The 22,490-nt window shown below is 40.2% G+C and overlaps 1 protein-coding gene across 2 annotated transcripts in view; it reads right to left on the bottom strand.

Annotated features, from left to right (window-relative positions):
* Positions 1–494: 494 nt before the first annotated feature.
* ISY1 (ISY1 splicing factor homolog) overlaps positions 495–22,490 on the bottom strand; it is a 743,196-nt gene continuing 721,200 nt past the window's right edge. For both annotated transcript variants that reach the window (XM_053721042.1, XM_053721043.1), the window contains exon 11: positions 495–697. In XM_053721042.1, coding sequence (XP_053577017.1) covers positions 590–697 — 108 coding nt within the window. In that variant the 3' untranslated portion in view covers positions 495–589. The remainder of the gene's footprint in view (positions 698–22,490) is intronic.

Below are 22,490 nucleotides of genomic sequence, written 5' to 3' on the forward strand. Positions count from 1 at the left end.
GATAGGAGAACCCTGTCTGTCAGTCTAGTAAGCGGATGATACAGGGATAAGTAGCATGTCACATACCTTTATAGTAATCCTATACCACCCATAAGTAGTGAAAAAGGATAAGCCTCTCCACCGGCTGTCAAAGTATTAATAAGCCGTTTCTGTAAAACTCGTCACATCTTGTAAAAAAAAACTTTACCCAATACATTTTCCTGACAAGCACACTGAGGGGAAACTGACCAGGAGAGGAATTTCCCACATGTGATGGCTAATCTATTCACACCACCTGATGAAAGACAAAAATTAATTAAAGACAAAGTATACGTTTTAATTTAAATGCACAAATGTTGGGAATTATCCAGATATATGTTCACTCAAAAGCCACACAGTAATGAAATAACAAACCTAACCTACAAGCCCCTATGCACTTTACTAATGATATCAATTACAAAAAATATAAAATGTATTATTATTGCTTCCCCAGGAAAAAAAAATTGAACATAAAGTGAGTAGAAAATCATTTTTTTTAATGGAATTATTAATTGTACAAATGTTATAAAAAAATAAGAACATGTCAAAACATTTTTTTATATACACAGTATTATATGCCTAAAAGTCTTTTAGCATCTTCACTTTGCGCCATCAGAGCTTCACTTGCATATTTCTGCAAAAGCTCCATTTTCTTCCTTCGAACCAAAGCTTCTTCAATCTTTAAAAAAAAAAAAAAAATACAGATCAATATCAAAACAAAATAATTCTAGATATGAATCAAGAAATGCTTACATGAAAACATATTATTTAATAATATACTCCACTTAGCTTGGGGAAATTTATGAAACTGTGACTGGGCCCATGCAGTTCAAGCACACAATTATGCAATTTAAAAAGCAGCAGTCTAGACCGCTTCCTAATTTCTCTGACACCTTAGATTAAAATTACACTGAACTGATCTAGGATAAATTGCTTGTTTGGCGTTGACTGGCAATGTGCAATGATAAATACAGGCCATCTATAATTGAATATGTTCTATTTATTCATAAATAAATATTTCTACATATAGCTGATGTTTTTTTAAAAAAAAATATATATATATTTATACCTATGCATAGATGATTATATATAAGTATAGATATATATATAGGAATATCTATTTAGAAATATATAGAACATATTATGCTATGTACAGAATATTGTAACTTGAAATATTTACATAATACATTGTTAAAACCTTTATTAAATATAAATATTGCATAAATATGCTTTTTCACACACATCAATGTTAAAGCCCTTCTGCGGCTTTTTTTCCCTAACACCTGAGATCTCATATCTTTGAGCCCTTATAACTTTTTTTGTGCAATATTTTATGAGAATATTTTTTATTACACAGTGTTAACATGAGTGCAACTATACTTTGTAATGTATTTATGAAGTGTTTTGTGCAACTTCAGTGTAGTTAGTTTGATTTATAGCCAAGCAAAAATAGTAGGAAAAGAAATCAAGAGCAAAAATATATAGGAAAAAAGATGTGCCATAAAATAAAAAAACTTTGCCGCGAAAACAGGCTGGGGTCTCGTGGACTCTTACCAACATGAAATAAATTAATTTATTTATCAGGCAAGCATAAAATATGTTTTCTTTCATAAAGATGGTCAGAGTCCACGATCCATTACTCCTCGGAATTACTCTTCCCTGCCACTAGTAGGAGGCAAAGATGCCAGAACCCCAAAATCTCAATAAACCCCCACATCACTAGAAACTAGCCTGATGTATAGCCAAGGAAAAAAGGTAGGAAAAGAATAAACAGCCAAAAAATATAAACAGGGAAAAATATGATAAAAATAAAAAAAATATATATAAACCATCACAAGAGAATAACAGGGTGGACTCTCACCATTAAAGAAACAAATTTATCTGGTAAGCATAAATTATGTTTTCTTTCATACAGGTGGTGAAAGTCCACCTCCTGTGAACTAATACTCCTGTGAACTAATACCCAAGCTGGGGAGACCACGATTAAAGAAAAAACTATTTATGCTTACCAGATAAATTCCTTTCCTTCTGGATAGGGAGAGTCCACGGCTTCATTCCTTACTGTTGGGAAACACCTGGCCACCAGGAGAAGGCCTGAGATACTTCCTTCATCGCCAAGGAACTTCTTGTGTCCCCCCCCCCCCCGATGGTTGATGTAAGCCACCAAGGTTATATTGTCTGATTGGAATCTGATAAACTGGGACGAACCCAGAAGTGGTAACTGGGACGAACCCAGAAGGCCTTAAAGATTGCCCGTAGTTCCAAAATATTGATCGGGAGGGAGGGCTCCACCTGAGTCCACAACCCCTGTGCCTTCCTGGCACCCCAAACAGCTCCCCATCCGGATAGACAGCGTCCGTAGTCACAATCTCCCAGGATGGTCTTAAGAAGCATGTCCCTTGGGACAAATGATATGGACAGAGCCACCAAGAGAGCGATTTTCTCGACCGGCTGTCTAACAGATCTGTTGAGACAGAGCTGAATGATTGCCGTTCCACTGCCTCAGCATGCACAGTTGTAAAGGTCTGAGACAGAACCTAGCAAAAGGAATGATGTCCATGTAGGACACCTCCATACACTGAGCCACAGATGGAATCAAGGAGGTCCGGAGGGCAAGACATACTGAAGTTAGCTTGCAACGTCTCGGGCCTGTTAGAAATATCCTCATGGATATAGTAGTATGTTTAGCAAGTGTAGAGATAGCACCATCCAACTTTCCTGTCTTCATAGAAACTCTGTCGTAGACAGAACCTCTTTTAATAAAAAACACAAAGTGCTAAATTTTAAATCTAAAGGATGGTTCCTCCGCAGCAGGAGGCTAAGGACTCCGACCCAGAAAGTTCACCCTCTGAAGCTACAGTTAACTGGGACATAATAGCCAAATCCGATAAATATTTAGATGACTCCTGGTCAGGAGAGCTATGTTTAACGTTTCTCTTGTGTTTGTTAGAGCGAGGTAATGCACTAAGGGACGCAGACACCGCCGTTTGTAACTGTGCGGCAAAGACTGCAGGAAGAAGGCCCCAATCCGGATGGAGGATTAGATGTGCTATGGAATGTGGAGTGGATAATGTAGCAAGGGTAGCAATCTCACAAGACGCTGAGTCCTGAGAGGTAAATGGCTCAGGGACTAAGAGCCTTAGCAGGCTTGTCTCCCTTCTTAGACTTTATAACTGTGTTAAGGCATGTGGAATTGAGTGGGCGGGAAAACCACAGCCTCCTCACAATATAAACAGGTTTAGTACAGAGGGAGTACCTTCTAACATGTCAGAATTCTCCATAGCTTAGGTTAGACCCACAGGAGGACACACAAACTTAAATTATGCTTACCAGATAATTTTCTTTTCTTCTGACGGTGAGAGTCCACAGCTGTATTTATTACTTTTGGGAAATACAGAAGCTGGCCACCAGGAGGAGGCAAAGACACCCCAGCCAAAGGCTTAAATACCTCCCCCTACTCCCCTCATCCCCCAGTCATTCTGCCAAGGGAACAAGGAACAATAGGAGAAATATCAGAGTGAAAAAAAGCGCCAGAAGAACAAATAAAAAGAAATTAAGGCTGCCCCATAGAAAAAAACACAGGCGGGGAGCTGTGGACTCTACCCGTCAGAAGAAAAGAAAATGATCTGGTAAGCATAATTAAAATTTTTCTTCTTAAACAGGGAGAGTCCACAGCTGCATTCATTACTTTTGGGAAATCATTACCCAAGCTCATTCCCTCTAGGACACTGAATGCAAAACAGGCGGGAATAAAAAGGCGGCCCATTCTGAGGGCACCACAACCTGCAATAACCCAAACTCCCAATAAAAAACTGCTTCAACAGAAGCAGAAAGAACAAAAAAATGGAAGAGGACCAAGTAACAGTTAGAGCCAAAAAGATCAGTGATAAAGACCAGATCAGAATCACTGGACTCAATTGATCACAAAAGCCTCTGAGGAGACAAAAGTCCCGCTGACTCGAAGTCCGCAAGGTAAACCTTCGCCATGACCCATGGCAAGGGAACAACTACATTCCTCCAAAAAAGAAAGGAAAAATCAGGTAAAGGAGTCCGAAGGACCTCTGAATGATTGCCGTTCCACTGCCTCAGCATGCACAGTTGTAAAGGTCTGTAAGGGGACAAAGCCGCGTAGAGAATACCCTAGCGACGGAGGAGAACAAAGGAAGGACAATTCCAGACCACCTCCTACATGGATCCCAAGGAACCAATGTAAAGCCCTAACCAGAAACGAAGTCCTGGACAGACAAAAGGTAGAACCCAACTACCTTACCACAGAGCGCTTATTGTTGGGAAAACTATACCCAAGCTCCAGAGGACACAATGAATAAACGGGAGGGAACAAAAAGGAAGAGGTGGACCCTATCCTATTAGCACTGAGAAACTGAACACCAGAAGCTAAACAAAAAAAAAACCCCGGGAGCAGAAACAGGAAACAGAATAGAATATCCGTTTACGCCCCAGTCGAAAGCCACAGGCTTCCATCTGATAGGCAGCCAGACTAAACATCAAGCCCCAAAAACTAGCCAATCAAGTAGCTAGTAAATATGAACCAGATCCTTCCTAGAGGAGATAACTCCGACAACAGGACAAATCAACTCCCCCCCTACTAGAAAACAGGGAAAAGGAGGACAGCCACAAGAACGGAGAACCAGTTACCTGCTGAGGGAAGGTTCCACCGTGAGGTCTCCCACCTAAAGAAGCAGCACTCATGATCACTTCATGATATGCGGTCTATGCCCAAACAGAGCAGTCAGAATGCTGACTCTGAGCAAACAGACCCAGCACCGAAGCGAAGGTCCAAAAGGGCAAGGGAGAATAAAAATTCCCCACAACAACCAGACCCAGAGATCAGATAATGATAATCTCCAGCCACAAATTAATCAGGAAAGGAAGGAGGAATAAGCACTAACCCCCAGAGAGACTAGCATGGGTTCCTCCACATCTTCCTTTAGAAACAGTACACTCAACAAAGAGAGACCCCAGGAATCATTAACAGCTTGCTAGCACACAATCAAGGTGCAAATAGCTGCAGCTGGTTGCAAACTGTAAAACCTCCGCTTGCTAGGCAGCTAAGCTAACGATCAGGCTACTACAGCTAGCCCCACAGAGAAATCCCAGGAAATTTCCTCCATTTCTCCATAAAAGAAAAAGAAGAACCACCCCAGTAGGAACAAAGAGATTTTCCCAAGATCGGGAAACCAAACCCGCTACTGGACCAGACAGATCCCAGGTCTATGAGATCTGGAAAAAAAATGATTAACCAAAATGCCAAGTCGAAGACAAGGACTAGGTTAAAAACCAGACGAGCCAGATCCAAACCAATAAATAACTCTTAAGGGACAACCTCAAGGTTACTTCATCTGAAAATGATCTTGCACAATTTTTGATGCAATCACTGCATAACCACCCCTGTGAGTGTAGCCACCTACCCCAATCGCAGACTCATGAGCCTCGCCCCCTAACAATCTGACAATTGTTGTTGTTCCAATCAATTTGGCCTATTGTAAAGAACACAGGGGAATGAATGTATTCACACACACAATTTAGAGGGGGCATAGAGAGAGAGCTCAAAAAACAGGGGGGGATAGAGGGAGCAAAAATAGAGGGGGATAGAGGGAGAGCAAAAGAGATAGTAGTGTATGTGAGGAGGGGGTGAAATTGTCACATTATATGCTGTATCAGTGATATGTTTACATTTCCTGGTGTAGTAGTGTATGTGAGGGGGTGACACTGTCACATTACACACAATCTGGATGCTGTTTATGAGTTTTTTCTGCCTCTGTGTTTGCAGAAGATCGTTATATTTTTCTCGGTGTAGTTTGCGTATCCTAGCCTTATGTTTGATTAATGTGCCTCTAACCACACACTTGTATGCCTCCCATCTCATCATCTGAGGTCTCTTTTATAGTATTAATTTTAAAATATTCTGTGATGGTTTTCTCTAAATCTACTTTCACAAGTGCATCATCTAGCAGATGATCGTCTAGTCGCCATTGGAAGGGGATGAGAGGTGTTTCCGGACATTCTAGGGTGCACATTACCTGTGCATGATCCCATGGTCTTGGACACTGATCTCCTGCATGTGTCCCAGTGACTGAGCACTTAGTCCCAGCGGGCCTCAAGGATAAACACCTACCAAGTCCAAAAAAAAAAAAAGGTAGGACCCCTAAGAGATCAGAACTCAAACCCTAGAATTAATCTCTGTTTGAGAAAATATAACAGATCCACTCTGGATCAACCTCCAAGGTCCCTACAGCTCAAGGAATTGACAAATGAATGAGCATCCTAAACTCCTATCAGGCGACGGAACACACCAAAGCACCCCAGCAGGGCAACTGTACGAAAGAAAAGAGACAGAATAACAATCCCCCAGATCCCCAAGTATATAGGATCAGAAGAGTATATCTGAATACAAACGGCCCCTAAGGACCAGGTTTCCTCAAACAAATGGCAAGGAGCTCTACCCCCAAAGGAAAGGGGAAGGGAAATGCACAACCAACAACCTCGACATAAGGAAGAGGCATTGCCTAAGGAGATCGGAACCAAATAGGACAATGCAATGCAAAATGAAACCAATAGAGGAGAAGTTATTCACCCCTCAACCAGGTACGGAAGATCTCCATGGAGTAATCTGAACGCCCGCCTGTGTAGTAACAGAAGGATCTAGGGAACGCACCTCACAGGATACAGAATCCTCAGGGGCGGATGGCTCAGCGGTCTCTAACCTCTGCAAATTGGGAGAAATGAGCACTCTAAAACAGCATACGGAACTGATGGGGCTAAATTACCCAGGCCCCCACATATTATTCGCAGGAAACAGAATCTGAATCAGAGCAATCCGTCTCTAAAAAAGCAGAATCCTCCATAACTTGAATGATTGAAATTATGGACGAAAAAACAAACGGCACTTTACAACCCCAATGGCTGGGGCACTCACCACCTCCTATGACCCAGACAAGTAGAGAAAACAGACTCTCTCCGCCAACACACGGTCAGGAATACGGAAATGGAGAACAAAAACGTGACCACGCCCGGTCACAAGGTGCACCATGTAGGCCAAGCGAAAAGCATGCAAATCCACAAGTACTGCGCAGCCTGAAAAAGCCTGTATGTTCCGTAAAAACCACAAGCCCAAACATCACTAGACAGAATCACATAACAAACATGATTAAAAATCCCCACTGTTCAATAACCCCCCTCAGGAGATATTAACCCTTGATTCCAAAAGATAAAGGAGTCCCACTGAAACCAACCCTGTCTTTACTATCATTAGTAAAGATAGTAGCGTCGCTTCTGAAATAGACTTGAGCAAAGAAAGTAGGCAGCGAAACTCGTCAACGCTGATTGCCTATAGAGTTGTTAATATGAGTTGGGATGGTTTCACAGAAAGACTCTCCCTGCATCTCCGGACTCTAACTTTCGTCCATGCTCTCACTGAGAGGCTGACAGGACTACTTAAAACTCCAGTCCCATCTCGAAGAGTACTAACCTCCATAAGAGAAATTTCTGTAATCTTCTGACACTTCTCTGCCAACCTCCTGTGAGGAGAGAAAAAGAATGGCTGGGGGATGAGGGGAGTGGGGGAGGTATTTAAGCCTTTGGCTGGGGTGTCTTTGCCTCCTCCTGGTGGCCAGATTCTGTATTTTCCAAAAGTAATGAATGCAGCTGTGGACTCTCCCCGTTTAAGAAGAAAACATAAATTATGCTTACCAGATAATTCTCCGCGATATAATTTTCTTGAAATCTATATTACAATAGAATTATCTGATAGAATATCATGGATATCCCAGCTTAGTTATATACAAAATCAGTTCTATAGTTCTTATATTGTGTTTTAGCCCTTTTAGAGTTTTTTAACAAAAATTTCATCTTAACCTGGTATTAAGTATTATCGATTTCTTGGGATATTATATTACGTTACAATTTAGTTAAGAGGTTATGTATGCACTTATTGTATAGATATTCTTACTAACATACGCCTTTTATAAATATGGTTGCAATATTGCTTTAAATGACTCACTGCTCCGCTATAAAAGGAGCAATCTGGTCACTATTCAAACAGAAGCTTGAGAAAGGACATATCCGAAACGCATTCTTTTTGCTTGTTTGCACAACATCAATATTGCCAACCTCTGCAAACTAACTATCTGCTTATGCAAAGCCAACTCAGCTGAATCTGCATTATTTTTCAATTCAATTTTTTTCTGCCATCATTGTGTGCATTAACTAACTACTGGCTGTTGAAAACATTGCTTGCCTTTTTACTTCATGTGGTTAACCATGAGTATTTAATTGTATAGGATTTTAGTGTCAACTGTGGTTTATGCACATTGTTACCTCCTGTATTGCTTTTAATTTAATTTTATTTTACTTTTTTGGACTAATTCACCATATATACTAATACGGTATTTCTTATTTATTTTTTTATTTTTTCATTGAATGTAATATATTGTTGTGCCACAGGCTACTGTTTTTACTGTATCCCTTATATAGAAGTGATATCCATTTTTTAACAATAATTAAAATCACTATATTTTGTTTTAAGTCATATCGCCCTATTGATTTAGCTTTAGTGTCAGTTACCCTTTGACCTTTAGCGCAGAAAGATTTTCTATCTATCTAGATGCAACAAGTAACCAGCATACAAGCTTGAATGAGAGAAAAAATAACTCTCTCAGAAAACCCTCTCTTGGCTAGGACTAAGCGTTCAATCTCCACGCAGTCAGTCTCAGAGAATCTAGACATTCATGAACAAAGAGACCTTGGTCAGCAGATCCCTGCGACAAGGGTTACCACGGAGGAGATGAGGACACGGAGGTCTCCACGGAGGAGATGAGGACATCCCCACTAGATCCGCAAACCATATCCTTCGCGGCCAAGACGGAGCAATCAGTATCACTGATTCTTGCTTGATTCAAGCCACTACATTAGGAAGTAGTGGTAACGGCCGGAAAAAATAAATTAGATTGAACCTCCAAGGCACCGCTAATGCATCTGTTAGCTGCGCCTGAGGATCCCTGTACCTCTGGGTAGCTTGGTATTGAGACGTCATAAGATCTTCCTCTTGCAAATCTCCGCAAACACTCGGGATTGAGAGACTATTCCCCCGGATGAAAGGATTGTCTGCTGAGGAAATCCGCTTCTCAGTTGTCCACACCCGGAATGTGGATCGCTGACAGCAAACAAATGTGGGTAATTGCTCACTCCAGAATCCGAGATACTTCCCTCATAGCTAGGGAGCTTATTTTTCCCCCCTGATGGTTGATGTAAGCCACCGAGGTTATATTGTCTGATTGGAATCTAATATAACTGAGACAAACCCAGCAAAGGCCAAGCCTTCAGAGCATTATATATTGCCCGAAGATCCAAAATGCTTTTCTCCTGAGTCCATAGGCCCTGTGTCTTCCTGGCACCCCAAACAGTTCCCCATACTGACAGACTCGCAACCGTAGTCACAATCACCCAGGACGTCCCTCGGGACAAGTGATCCGGACAAAAACACCAAGAAAGCGATTCTCTTGATCGGTTGTCCAAAGAAATCTGTTGAGACAAATCCGAATGATCCCCGTTCCACTGCTTCAGCATGCGCAGTTGCAACAGTCTAAGGTGAAACCTGGCAAAGAAAAACATAATTTATGTAAGAACTTACCTGATAAATTCATTTCTTTCATATTAGCAAGAGTCCATGAGCTAGTGACGTATGGGATATACATTCCTACCAGGAGGGGCAAAGTTTCCCAAACCTTAAAATGCCTATAAATACACCCCTCACCACACCCACAAATCAGTTTAACGAATAGCCAAGAAGTGGGGTGATAAGAAAAAAGTGCGAAAGCATATAAAATAAGGAATTGGAATAATTGTGCTTTATACAAAAAAATCATAACCACCACAAAAAGGGTGGGCCTCATGGACTCTTGCTAATATGAAAGAAATGAATTTATCAGGTAAGTTCTTACATAAATTATGTTTTCTTTCATGTAATTAGCAAGAGTCCATGAGCTAGTGACGTATGGGATAATGACTACCCAAGATGTGGATCTTTCCACGCAAGAGTCACTAGAGAGGGAGGGATAAAATAAAGACAGCCAATTCCTGCTGAAAATAATCCACACCCAAAATAAAGTTTAATGAAAACATAAGCAGAAGATTCAAACTGAAACCGCTGCCTGAAGTACTTTTCTACCAAAAACTGCTTCAGAAGAAGAAAACACATCAAAATGGTAGAATTTAGTAAAAGTATGCAAAGAGGACCAAGTTGCTGCTTTGCAAATCTGATCAACAGAAGCTTCATTCCTAAACGCCCAGGAAGTAGAAACTGACCTAGTAGAATGAGCTGTAATCCTTTGAGGCGGAGTTTTACCCGACTCGACATAGGCATGATGAATTAAAGATTTCAACCAAGATGCCAAAGAAATGGCAGAAGCTTTCTGGCTTTTTCTAGAACCAGAAAAGATGAAAAATAGACTAGAAGTCTTTCGGAAAGACTTAGTAGCTTCAACATAATATTACAAAGCTCTAACAACATCCAAAGAATGCAATGATTTCTCCTTAGAATTCTTAGGATTAGGACATAATGAAGGAACCACAATTTCTCTACTAATGTTGTTAGAATACACAACCTTAGGAAAAAATTCAAAAGAAGTTCGCAACACCGCCTTATCCTGATGAAAAATCAGAAAAGGAGACTCACAAGAAAGAGCAGAAATTTCAGAGGCTCTTCTGGCAGAAGAGATGGCCAAAAGAAACAAAACTTTCCAAGAAAGAAGTTTAATGTCCAAATGAATGCATGGGTTCAAAAGGAGGAGCTAGAAGAGCCCCCAGAACCAAATTCAAACTCCAAGGAGGAGAAATTGACTGAATGACAGGTTTTATATGAACCAAGTCTTGTACAAAACAATGAATATCAGGAAGATTAGCAATCTTTCTGTGAAAAAGAACAGAAAGGGCAGAGATTTGTCCTGTCAAGGAACTTGCGGACAAACCTTTATCTAAACCATCCTGAAGAAACTGTAAAAAAATTCTCGGAATTTTAAAAGAATGCCAGGAAAAATGATGAGAAGACACTAAGAAATATAAGTCTTCCAGACTCTATAATATATCTCTCTAGATACAGATTTACGAGCCTGTAACATAGTATTAATCACAGAGTCAGAGAAACCTCTTTGACCAAGAATCAAGCGTTCAATCTCCATACCCTTAAATTTAAAGATTTGAGATCCTGATGGAAAAAGGACCTTGCGACAGAAGGTCTGGTCTTAACGGAAGAGCCCACGGTTGGCAAGAGGCCATCCGAAAAAGAATCCGTCCATGCTGGAGCTACCAGCAGAACAAACGAGCATTCCTTCAGAATCTTGGAGATTACTCTTGGAAGAAGAACTAGAGGCGGAGAGATATAGGCAGGATGATAATTCCAAGGAAGTGATAATGCATTCACTGCCTCCGCCTGAGGATCCCGGGGTCTGAACAGATACCTGGGAAGTTTCTTGTTTAGATGAGAAACCATCAGATCTATTTCTGGAAGTTCCCACATTTGAACAATCTGAAGAAATACCTCTGGGTGAAGAGACCATTCGCCCGGATACAAAGTTTGACGACTGAGATAATCCGCTTCCTAATTGTCTATACCTGGGAAATGAACCGCAGAGATTAGACAGGAGCTGAATTCCGCCCAAACCAGAATTCGAGATACTTCTTTCATAGCCAGAGGACTGTGAGTCCCTCCTTGATGATTGATGTATGCCACAGTTGTGACATTGTCTGTCTGAAAACAAATGAACGACTCTCTCTTCAGAAGAGGCCAAGACTGAAGAGCTCTGAAAATTGCACGGAGTTCCAAAATATTGATCGGTAATCTCACCTCCTGAGATTCCCAAACCCCTTGTGCCGTCAGAGACCCCCACACAGCTCCCCAACCTGTAAGACTTGCATCTGTTGAAATTACAGTCCAGGTCGGAAGAACAAAAGAAGCCCCCTGAACTAAACGATGGTGATCTGTCCACCACGTCAGAGAGTGTCGTACAATCGGTTTTAAAGATATTAATTGAGATATCTTTGTGTAATCCCTGCACCATTGGTTCAGCATACAGAGCTGAAGAGGTCGCATGTGAAAATGAGCAAAGGAGATCGCGTCCAATGCAGCAGTCATAAGACCTAAAATTTCCATGCATAAGGCTACCAAAGGGAATGATTGTGACTGAAGGTTTTGACAAGCTGATATCAATGTTAGACTTCTCTTGTCTGACAAAGACAGAGTCATAGACACTGAATCTACCTGGAAACCTAAAAAGGTTACCCTTGTCTGAGGAATCAATGAACTTTTTGGTAAATTGATCCTCCAACCATGATCTTGAAGAAACAACACAAGTCGATTCGTATGAGATTCTGTTAAATGTGAAGACTGAGCAAGTACCAAGATATCGTCCAAATAAGGAAATACCAATACCCTGTTCTCTGAATACAGACAGAAGGGCACCGAGAACCTTTGTAAAAATTCTTGGAGCTGATGCTAAGCCAAACGGTAGAGCCACAAAACTGGTAATGCTTGTCTAAAAAAGAGAATCTCAGAAACTAAAAGTGATCTGGATGAATCGGAATATGCAGATATGCATCCTGTAAATCTATTGTAGACATATAATGCCCTTGCTGAACAAAAGGCAGGATAGTCCTTACAGCTACCATCTTGAATGTTGGTATCCTTACATAACGATTCAATATTGATAGATCCGGAACTGGTCTGAAGGAATTGACCTTCTTTGGTACAATGAAGAGATAGAATAAAACCCCAGCCCCTGTTCCAGAACTGGAACTGGCATAATTACTCCAGCCAACTCTAGATCTGAAACACATTTCAGAAATGCTTGAGCCTTTGCTGGGTTTACTGGGACACGGGAAAGAAAAAAATCTCTTTGCAGGAGGCCTTAACTTGAAGCCAATTCTGTACCCTTCTGAAACAATGTTCTGAAACCAGAGATTGTGAACGGAATTGATCCAAATTTCTTTGAAAAGAACGTAAACTGCCCCATACCAGCTGAGCTGGAATGAGGGCCGCACCTTCATGGGGACTTAGGAGCTGGCTTTGGGTTTCTATAAGGCTTGGATATATTCCAAAGTGAAGAAGGTTTCCAAACTGATACCGCTCCTGAGGATGAAGGATCAGGCTTTTGTTCCTTGTTGTGATGAAAGGAACGAAAACAATTATTAGACCTAAATTTACCTCAGATTTTTTATCCTGTGGTAAAAAAGTTCCCTTCCTTCCAGTAACAGTTGAGATAAAAGAATCCAACTGAGAACCGAATAATTTATTACCCTGGAAAGAAAGGGATAGCAAAGTTGACTTAGAAGACATATCAGCATTCCAAGTTTTAAGCCATAAAGCTCTTCTAGCTAAAATAGTTAGACATATACCTGACATCAATTCTAATGATATCAAAGATGGCATCACAAATAAAATAATTAGCATGTTATAGAATAATAATGCTATGAGAATTATGATCCGTTACTTGTTGCGCTAAAGCTTCTAACCAAAAAGTTGAAGCTGCAGCAACATCCGCTAAAAATATAGCAGGAGTAGAGACAGCCCCATTAACCTTAGGGATTTTGTCCCACACTCTAATCTGTCAGATGGCACAGGATATAATTGCTTAAAACGTTTTAAAAGGAGTAAATGAATTACCCAAATTATTCCATTCCCTGGAAATTACTTCAGAAATAGCATCAGGGACAGGAAACACTTCTGGAATAACTACAGGAGATTTAAAAACCTTATTAAAACGTTTAGTTTTAGTATCTAGAGGACCAGAATCCTCTATTTCTAATGCAATTAATACTTCTTTAAATAAAGAACGAATAAATTCCATCTTGAACAAATACAAAGATTTATCAGCATCAACCTCTGAGACAGAAACCTCTGAACCAGAAGAACCATTATCAGTATCAGAATGATGATGTTCATTTAAAAATTCATCTGAAAAAAGAGAAGTTTTAAAAGACTTTTATGTATACTAGAAGGAGAAATAACAGACATAGCCTTCTTAATGGATTTAGAAACAAAATCTCTTATGTTATCAGGAACACTCTGAGTATTAGATGTTGACGGAACAGCAACAGGTAATGTAACAGTACTAAAGGAAATTTTATCTGCATTAACAAGTTTGTCATAACATTTAATACAAACAGCTGAAGGAACAGATACCAAAAGTGATACACTTAGCTTTGGTAGCTCCAGCACCGGGCAGCGATTTTCCTGAAGTATCTTCTGACTCAGTTGCAACGTGGAACATCTTGCGATATGTAATAGAAAAAACAACATATAAAGCAAAATTTATCAAATTCCTTAAATGACAGTTTCAGGAATGGGAAAAAAATGCCAGTGAACAAGCTTCTAGCAAAAGAACGTCAAAAATGACGCAACTTCCGGCGACACGTATGACGCCGGAAACAGAAAAAAATTTTGCGCCAAAAAAGTCCGCGCCAAGAATGACGCAATAAAATGAAGCATTTTCAGCCCCCGCGAGCCTAACAGCCCACAGGGAAAAAGTCAAATTTTTTAAGGTAAGAAAAAATGATTGATTCAAATGCATTATCCCAAATATGAAACTGACTGTCTGAAAATAAGGAATGTTGAACAACCTGAGTCAAGGCAAATAAATGTTTGAATACATATATTTAGAACTTTATAAAAAAGTGCCCAACCATAGCTTAGAGTGTCACAGAAAATAAGACTTACTTACCCCAGGACACTCATCTACATGTTTGTAGAAAGCCAAACCAGTACTGAAACGAAAATCAGCAGAGGTAATGGTATATATATAAGAGTATATCGTCGATCTGAAAAGGGAGGTAAGAGATGAATCTCTACGACCGATAACAGAGAACCTATGAAATAGACCCCGTAGAAGGAGATCATTGCATTCAAATAGGCAATACTCTCCTCACATCCCTCTGACATTCACTGCACGCTGAGAGGAAAACCGGGCTCCAACCTGCTGCGGAGCGCATATCAACGTAGAATCTAGCACAAACTTACTTCACCACCTCCATAGGAGGCAAAGTTTGTAAAACTGATTTGTGGGTGTGGTGAGGGGTGTATTTATAGGCATTTTAAGGTTTGGGAAACTTTGCCCCTCCTGGTAGGAATGTATATCCCATACGTCACTAGCTCATGGACTCTTGCTAATTACATGAAAGAAATGATGTCCATGCTGGATACCATAAGACGAACCACCTCCATACACCGAGCCACGGATGGCCTTAAGGAGGGCAAGACATGTTGAAGCTAGCTTGCAACGTCTCTGGTCTGGTCTGTTCTATTCTCATTCTATTATAGTACCTGTGATTCTACTCTGGTACTTGTTACAAGAGAATTCTCTTTCTATATTTGTGTTCCATCAATGGGATCGAAGAAGACAGAGGAGAGATTCCGAATGGTCCACTCTTTGAAAAACTTATTGGAGCCGTAGCTAGTCCAAACAGAAGTGCAATAAACCGAAAGTGCTGGTCCAGGAACGCAAACCTTAGGAACTGGAAGTGGTCCTTGAGGATTGGTATGTGAAGGGAGCATCCTTCAGATCTATCGTGGTCACGGCCCTTCTCGAACGAGGGGAAGAATGGACCTTATTGTCTCCATCTTGAACGAGGAGAAATTTAAAAACTAGTTTAAGCACTTTAGGTCCAGAATCGGATGGAAAGTTCCCTCCTTCTTTGTACCACGAAAAGGTTTGAATAGTATCCCAAACCTCTCACTGAGATAGGCCCCGGGACAAAAACTCCTAAGAGGATAGATCCCGTACGCACTCCAGAAAGGCTTCCCTCCTTTCTGGTCAGGAAGACAGAAGAGAGAGGAGAAATCTGCCCTTGGGGTGCTGAGACTTGAAACCTATCTTGTAACCCTGAGCTCTGACCTCCAGGACCCATGGATCCTGCACGTCCCTGAACCAAGTGACTGAAAAGAGGGACAGTCTGCCCCCTACACAATTCAGAAGAGGACTGGGGACCGCCCATTCATGCCGACTTAGACTCAGCGGGCTTCTTGCTCTGCTTGGATTTATTCCAGGACTAAGCCGGCTTCCAAGAGCTTTTGTTTTGCTCTAGCTTAGCGGAGGACTGCTGACATGGGCTTTATCAGAAGAAAAATGGTCCCTTAGACTATTTCATATTCTCTTCCGGTAGGAGGGCACCCTTGCCCCCTGTGACCGTGGAGATAATGGAGTCCAGGCCAAACAGAATCATTCCCTTAAAGGGGAGGGAAAAAAGTCTAGACTTAGAAGTCATATCCGTAGACCATGACTTCAGCCAGAGCCTGAACAGAAAAAGCTGAAGCCGTAGCATTCAGGCGAATAATCTGATTATTAGCATCACAGATAAAAGAATTAGCAACCCTCAAGGCCTTAATTCTTTCCTGAATAACATCAAGGGGAACCTCCCCTCGATCAAATCCTGTAAAGTTAAAAACAAATATCCCATATGTTGAAACATCTTTCTTAACAGAGTTTCCATCTTTTATCCATGGGCTCTTTAAACGAAGAGCTATCCTCAAGCAAGGGTGAAAATAGCGCCATCCTTTTTAGGGACGGAACCTCACAACTCCATTGAGAGTCCAGGACCGGGAAAATTTTGTTAAAAGGAGAAAAGGGGAAAAAGGAATCCATCCTGTCCCATTCATTCTTAATAATGTTCACCATCTAACAGAAGCAGGGAAGGATAAGGGATCACCATGTCCTAAAACTCTATCCAATTTAGGAATCAAAGGTTCATCAGACAATTTGGCCTTTGGAACATCTGAATTCGCCAAAAGCACAAATTCCTAAAACTAAAGTCTGGTTCTTCCACAGTCGGAGGCTTAGAGGCAGCAGACTCCGACCCAGAATGTTCATACTCTGAAGTCTCATAAACAACTTCATCCTCGGATTACCCTATCAGTTAAATCTAATAAATTATCTGATGTAACAGAGGCCCTCTGACCCCTACACTTCCCGGAAAGGAGAACAAACAGAGAAAAAAGTTTGTCTAAATTCCTTTGTGGCCTGAAGATAGAACTTCAAGGCACAAACCACATCCAGAATTACGTTGTAAACATTCCTTCAACAAAGCAGGATTAGGACATAAGAAAGGAATCACAATCAAGAGATTGATGTTGCGAATTGACACAACCTTAGGAAGAAAACCTAACTTGGTTCGTAGAACAGCCTTATCAGCATGGAAAGTCAGATAAGGAGGGACACATTGCAAGGCAGCAATGTTTTGCTCTGGCTTAGCAGAGGACTGCTGACATGGACTTTATCAGAACGAAAATTGTCCCTTAGACTAGTTCATATTCTCTGTGGTAGGAGGCCACCCTTGCCTCCTGTGACTGTGGAGATAATCGAGTCCAGGCCTGGCCCAAACATAATCATTCCCTTAAAGGCGATGGAAAGAAGTCTAGACTTAGAAGTCATATCCGCAGACCATGACTTCAGCTAGAGCTCGATGGGCCTGAACAGAAAAATCTGAAGCGCATTAAGGCGAATAATCTGCCTAATAGCATCACAGATAAAAGGATTAGCAACCCTCAAGGCCGTAAATCTTTCCTGAATAACGTCGAGGGGACCCTCCACCCCGATCAAATCCTATAAGGAGTCAAACCAGAAGGTAGTTTCTGCAGCAACAGATGTTGAAACATCTTTCTTAACAGAGTTTCCATCTTTCCATCATATCCATGGGCTCTTTAAACAAAGAGCTATCCTCAAGCGGGATAGTAGTACATTTAGCAAGGGTGAAGATAGCGCCATCCCTTTTAGAGATGGAACCTCACAACTCCATTAAGAGTCCAGGATCAGGAACAATTTGTTAAAGGGAGAAGAGGAGAAAAGGAATACAATCCTGTCTCATTCATTCTTAATAATGTTCGCCATCTAACAGGAGTAGGGAAGGACAAGGTTCTCAAACCCTGTCCTTAAACTCTATCCAATTTAGGAATCAAAGGTTCATCAGGCAATTTGGCCTCTGGAACCTCTGAATTCGCCAAAAATTTCCTTTAGAAGAAAGCGCAAATTCCTAAAACTAAAGTCTGGTTTAGCCGGAGGTTTAGAGACAGCAGACTCCAACCCAGAATGTTCATACTTTGATGTATCAGAAAGAACTTCATCCTCGGATAACCCTATCAGTTAAATCCAATAAATTATCTGATGTACTCTGGGAAGGAGCGCAATATGTAACCTTTCACGCTTAGCAGGGCGAGGTAAAGCATTAAAGGCCGCAGACACCGCCATTTGAACTGCGCAGTAACGTCTGGTGAAAAAAAGCCCCCCTCCAGATGGAGGATCAGCAATGCTACGGGAAACTGCATGTGTAGAGGGATAAGATTGTAGGGTACGTACCTCACTGGACGACAACTCCTCAGAGTTGGACGGCTCAGTGGTGTCAAACATGTTTGATATTATCACATTATCAAGGCATTTGGAAAATAATTGAGAGGGCGGATCTAAGGCCTTCTAACAATATAAACAGGAATTACTCTTTAGGAATAGAGGGAGACCCTCTAAAGTAACAGAATCCTCCATCGCTAGTGGAATAACAGGAGAACTATAGAAATAAAACAATCTTATAAGCTAATAAGGGAGAAATTAACTTATGAGGAGAGGCTAGCCAAACTGGGTCTGTTTTCTTTAGAAAAAAGGCGCTTGAGAGGTGACATGATTACTTTATATAAATATATTCAAGGCCTATGGGATGGCAGAAGCTCTGTTTATTCCAAGAAATTTGTTTCTGACAAGAGGTCATAATTTAAGGTTGGAGGAAAGGAGATTTAATCTCCTGCAACGGAAACGTTTTTTCACTGTAAGAGCAATAAAATTGTGGAACTCATTACCAAAGGAGGTAGTGAATGCCAATACCATAGATACATTTAAAAATAGTCTGGATAAATTTCTGTATATAAACAAAATTCATGGATATGATTGCTAGTATTAAATGGGTCACATTTTAATGGGGTTATTTAAGCTTAACTGGAGCTTTTTGTAAGTATTTTAGATTTTTATAGGTTGAACTCGATGGACTTCAGTCTTTTTTTCAACCTTATCTACTATGTTACTATGTTATGTTATTCAAAAAAACAGGCAAGTAACCGAAGGTTAACAACCGGAGAAAGTCTATTGCAAGTTTGGTGAGATAAATTGTGACTTTGTTAACTCCGTAACTGACCAAATTTCCCTTGCTTGGGACTGGGACTACCTGGAAATGAGCTAACAGGTGGCTGTAATCATACCGCTACATTTGGGACATTGAATTAGTATGTCTCCATTAATTGCTCGTTTGGAATTGTATTCAGGTTATTGCTATACCCTCGATATGCCATTTTGATTGCATTCTTATTTGAAGTTTTTTATGCATGCATAATATGTGAAATTAGGCCTTGGGGTGCCCCACTATTTGCACTTAGTCTTTGCTCCTATGTAGTTATAACAAGCAAACTGTCAAATGTTTCTGGCTTTGGTATATATACAAAACATTTTGAATTTTGAACACTACTTGGGTTTGTCTGTCCTTTTTATGACACAGTATGTGGAGTAATTTAGCTGGAAATAAGTTGTGTGCTGGCTATAATCTACTTTTGACTCTTTAGTGATTAAAATTATTAGTTTAGATTACCGTGCACTAATTGGGTCCCTACAGTATTTTTAAAAAGGGGCCTGATTAATACTTAATAGCGAATAGATTATTACCTTAAGCTGGCAACCAATTTAAATATATATATATATATATATATATACCTGTCAACAGCCTGTATACCATTATACCCCACCACGATGGTCTAAGGGCCGTGCATGAACACCTCACCGGTAACCCCCTATATGAGGGTCCCCCGGTGGAGTACACGATCTCCCTCATTGAGTACTGTCTATTTAAAAACTACTTTTGTTTCGAAAGAAAGTTCTATTTACAAATAGCTGGTAAGGCCATGGGTTCCTCCATGGCCCCCTAATACGCCAACATTTACATGTCAGAATTTGAAAACATGTACCTGTGGAATAACCATAATGCATCCATCATCTGTTATTACAGATACATAGATGATATTTTTTTGGTGTGGCGTGGGGGCCTGGAGGAACTCCAGAGGTGGTTTGATGTTTACAATAACACTGAAAGTAATGTCAGGTTTAAAATGACAGTGGACGACCAGTCCATCAATTTTCTTGATCTGACAGTTTTCAAGAATTCAGGTTGTCTTGGCACCACACTATATCACAAACCTACCGATCGCAACTCCATACTCAGGGCGGATAGTTGCCATCCCCCAGCCTTATTGAAGGGCATTATAAAATCGGTTTGCATGTTACTTGCGGCACCGTGGAGTGGGAACATTCTGTTTCCATATCCTTCAGTGGAAGCCTGGCCCTTCTTGATAAGTTAATCTGTTTTCTATGCGCTCAAGGTTACAATTTCTTTTGGTAATGAAGGTCACACTATTTATCTATATCCTACTGAGGCTGGGGACATTATCATATACTTATTTGTATTTTGCAATTTACTTGAATGCACCCTCCTTTTGACCTTATGAAGGTTTATGTCCCTCATTTACATGTATATATTTCTCAAATTGTGCAACCTGGGTTTGCATCTTCAAAATCTTATACATGATATGGCATGGTCTACTTGTAGAAACATAATAGCTACAATCTAAATTTTCCCTTGTTTACATTAGCAAGCCAATGTATCTAGGTGTCTCACTACAGTCATCATTATATAACAACTGTTTCTCTGTTCTCTCTTTATGTGCAACATTATTGCCATTTCCAGCACTACGATATAGCCCAAATTAAGTTTTGGATTTGGTTATGAAGAGCCATAACTACCATTAGTATATATGAAATAATACAACTGTTTCATAGATCCTATCCTTATATGTTTGTACATAAGTGAATAACTTGTGTGATTCATTGTAATATAACAGCACAAGTATTTGATTCTATTGAATTTTCACACACCACTACTACGGTTACCATGGTGGAGGTTACAATGGTGAGGATTGTACACACATAATCTCGCATTGATCATTTTCTTTGTTTCACAGATCATTTTTTACATGATGTCATTTACATGTAATTTGTCACTTTACGTTATTATGTTTACTTTACATTTAACACGCTTATGCTATTTGCAATTTTATTCACTTTGGCGAAAACCGGAAGTGAAGTAGTTTGAACTTCCGGTTTCGGCATTCACTGTGGAACGCAATTTGCGTTCCAGACTCGTAACATTTGGCGCACTTTTTGGAGAGCACTAGGTTTGTGTATTTGTTTTTTGTATTACACACTATAAAAGAGCTTATTTAATGCACTGTTGTATGCTGATGAAGGGGCTGTGAACCCCCGAAAACGTTCCATTAAATTTTGTGTGAAAAAGACCTGTGAGTGCATCTCTGGTTTGTGTATATATATATATATATATATATATATAAAAATATTTAGAAAGGATATATTCACTTTTTAGGACGCTGTCTGCATTTATCGATGCACCAGCAGTTTTTGTGAACTGCTGGTGCAATGCCGTCCCCTGTGGATTCGTGGTCAATCGGCCGCTAGCAGGGGGTGTCAATCAACCCGATCGTATTTGATCGGGTTGATTTCTGTCTGCCGCCTCAGACTGCTGCTTCATAACTTGTGTTTCTGGCGATAAATAGGCCCCTGTATGTATATATTTATATATTTATTTCATTTACTTAAACAACCCACAGGCAAAAATTACCCAGAAACAACAGCCTGAAGAACCTCTCAAAAGCTGCTGCAGAAGAAGCAAAAACATCAAAATTGTAGAAAAAATAGCAAATTTGGTCAACAGAAGATTAATTTCTGAAAGCCCAAGAAGTAGCTACAGAGTGAGCAGTAATCCGATTATGAGGAGTCTGCTCTGCCTTTAAGTAAGCTTTAACCAAGATGCCAAACCCCCCCCCCCAGCTTTCTGACCTCGCTTAGAACCAAAAAAATAAACTTGAAATTTGTCTAAAATATGCAAAAATCCAAACTTATTATATTGTGTGTCTTTTGCCGGATTTTATTTCTGAAACCCGAGATCTCAAATCTTTGAGCCTTTATAACTTTTGTGTGCAATATTTTATCTGTACTTTGTAATGTATTTTTAAAGTGATTTGTGCAACTTTTTATTTTCACCAAGCAGTTAACCACAGCTTTGAAAATGCGGTAATGATTCTAGCATAAATTGCAATTGTGCTAAACTAATATGAGCGTAATTTAAATGGTGTGCAATCGAGCAATCTTTGCATGCCACAACAATTTCCCTGCTTAAATTCTCAGAGGACACAACCTTAGGAAGAAAATCAAAACTGGTTCTTGAAACTGTCTTATCTTGATGAAATACTAAATAAGAAGAATCACACGAAAAGAGCAGATAGTTTAGAAACCCTTCTTGCAGATGGTTTAAAAAACCTTCTTGCAGAGTTTTTTTTAAGAGATAGTTAGTAGAAAACAGACTTTCCA

The sequence above is a fragment of the Bombina bombina genome, chromosome 7 (genome assembly GCF_027579735.1).
Source record: "Bombina bombina isolate aBomBom1 chromosome 7, aBomBom1.pri, whole genome shotgun sequence".
NCBI lineage: Eukaryota > Metazoa > Chordata > Amphibia > Anura > Bombinatoridae > Bombina > Bombina bombina.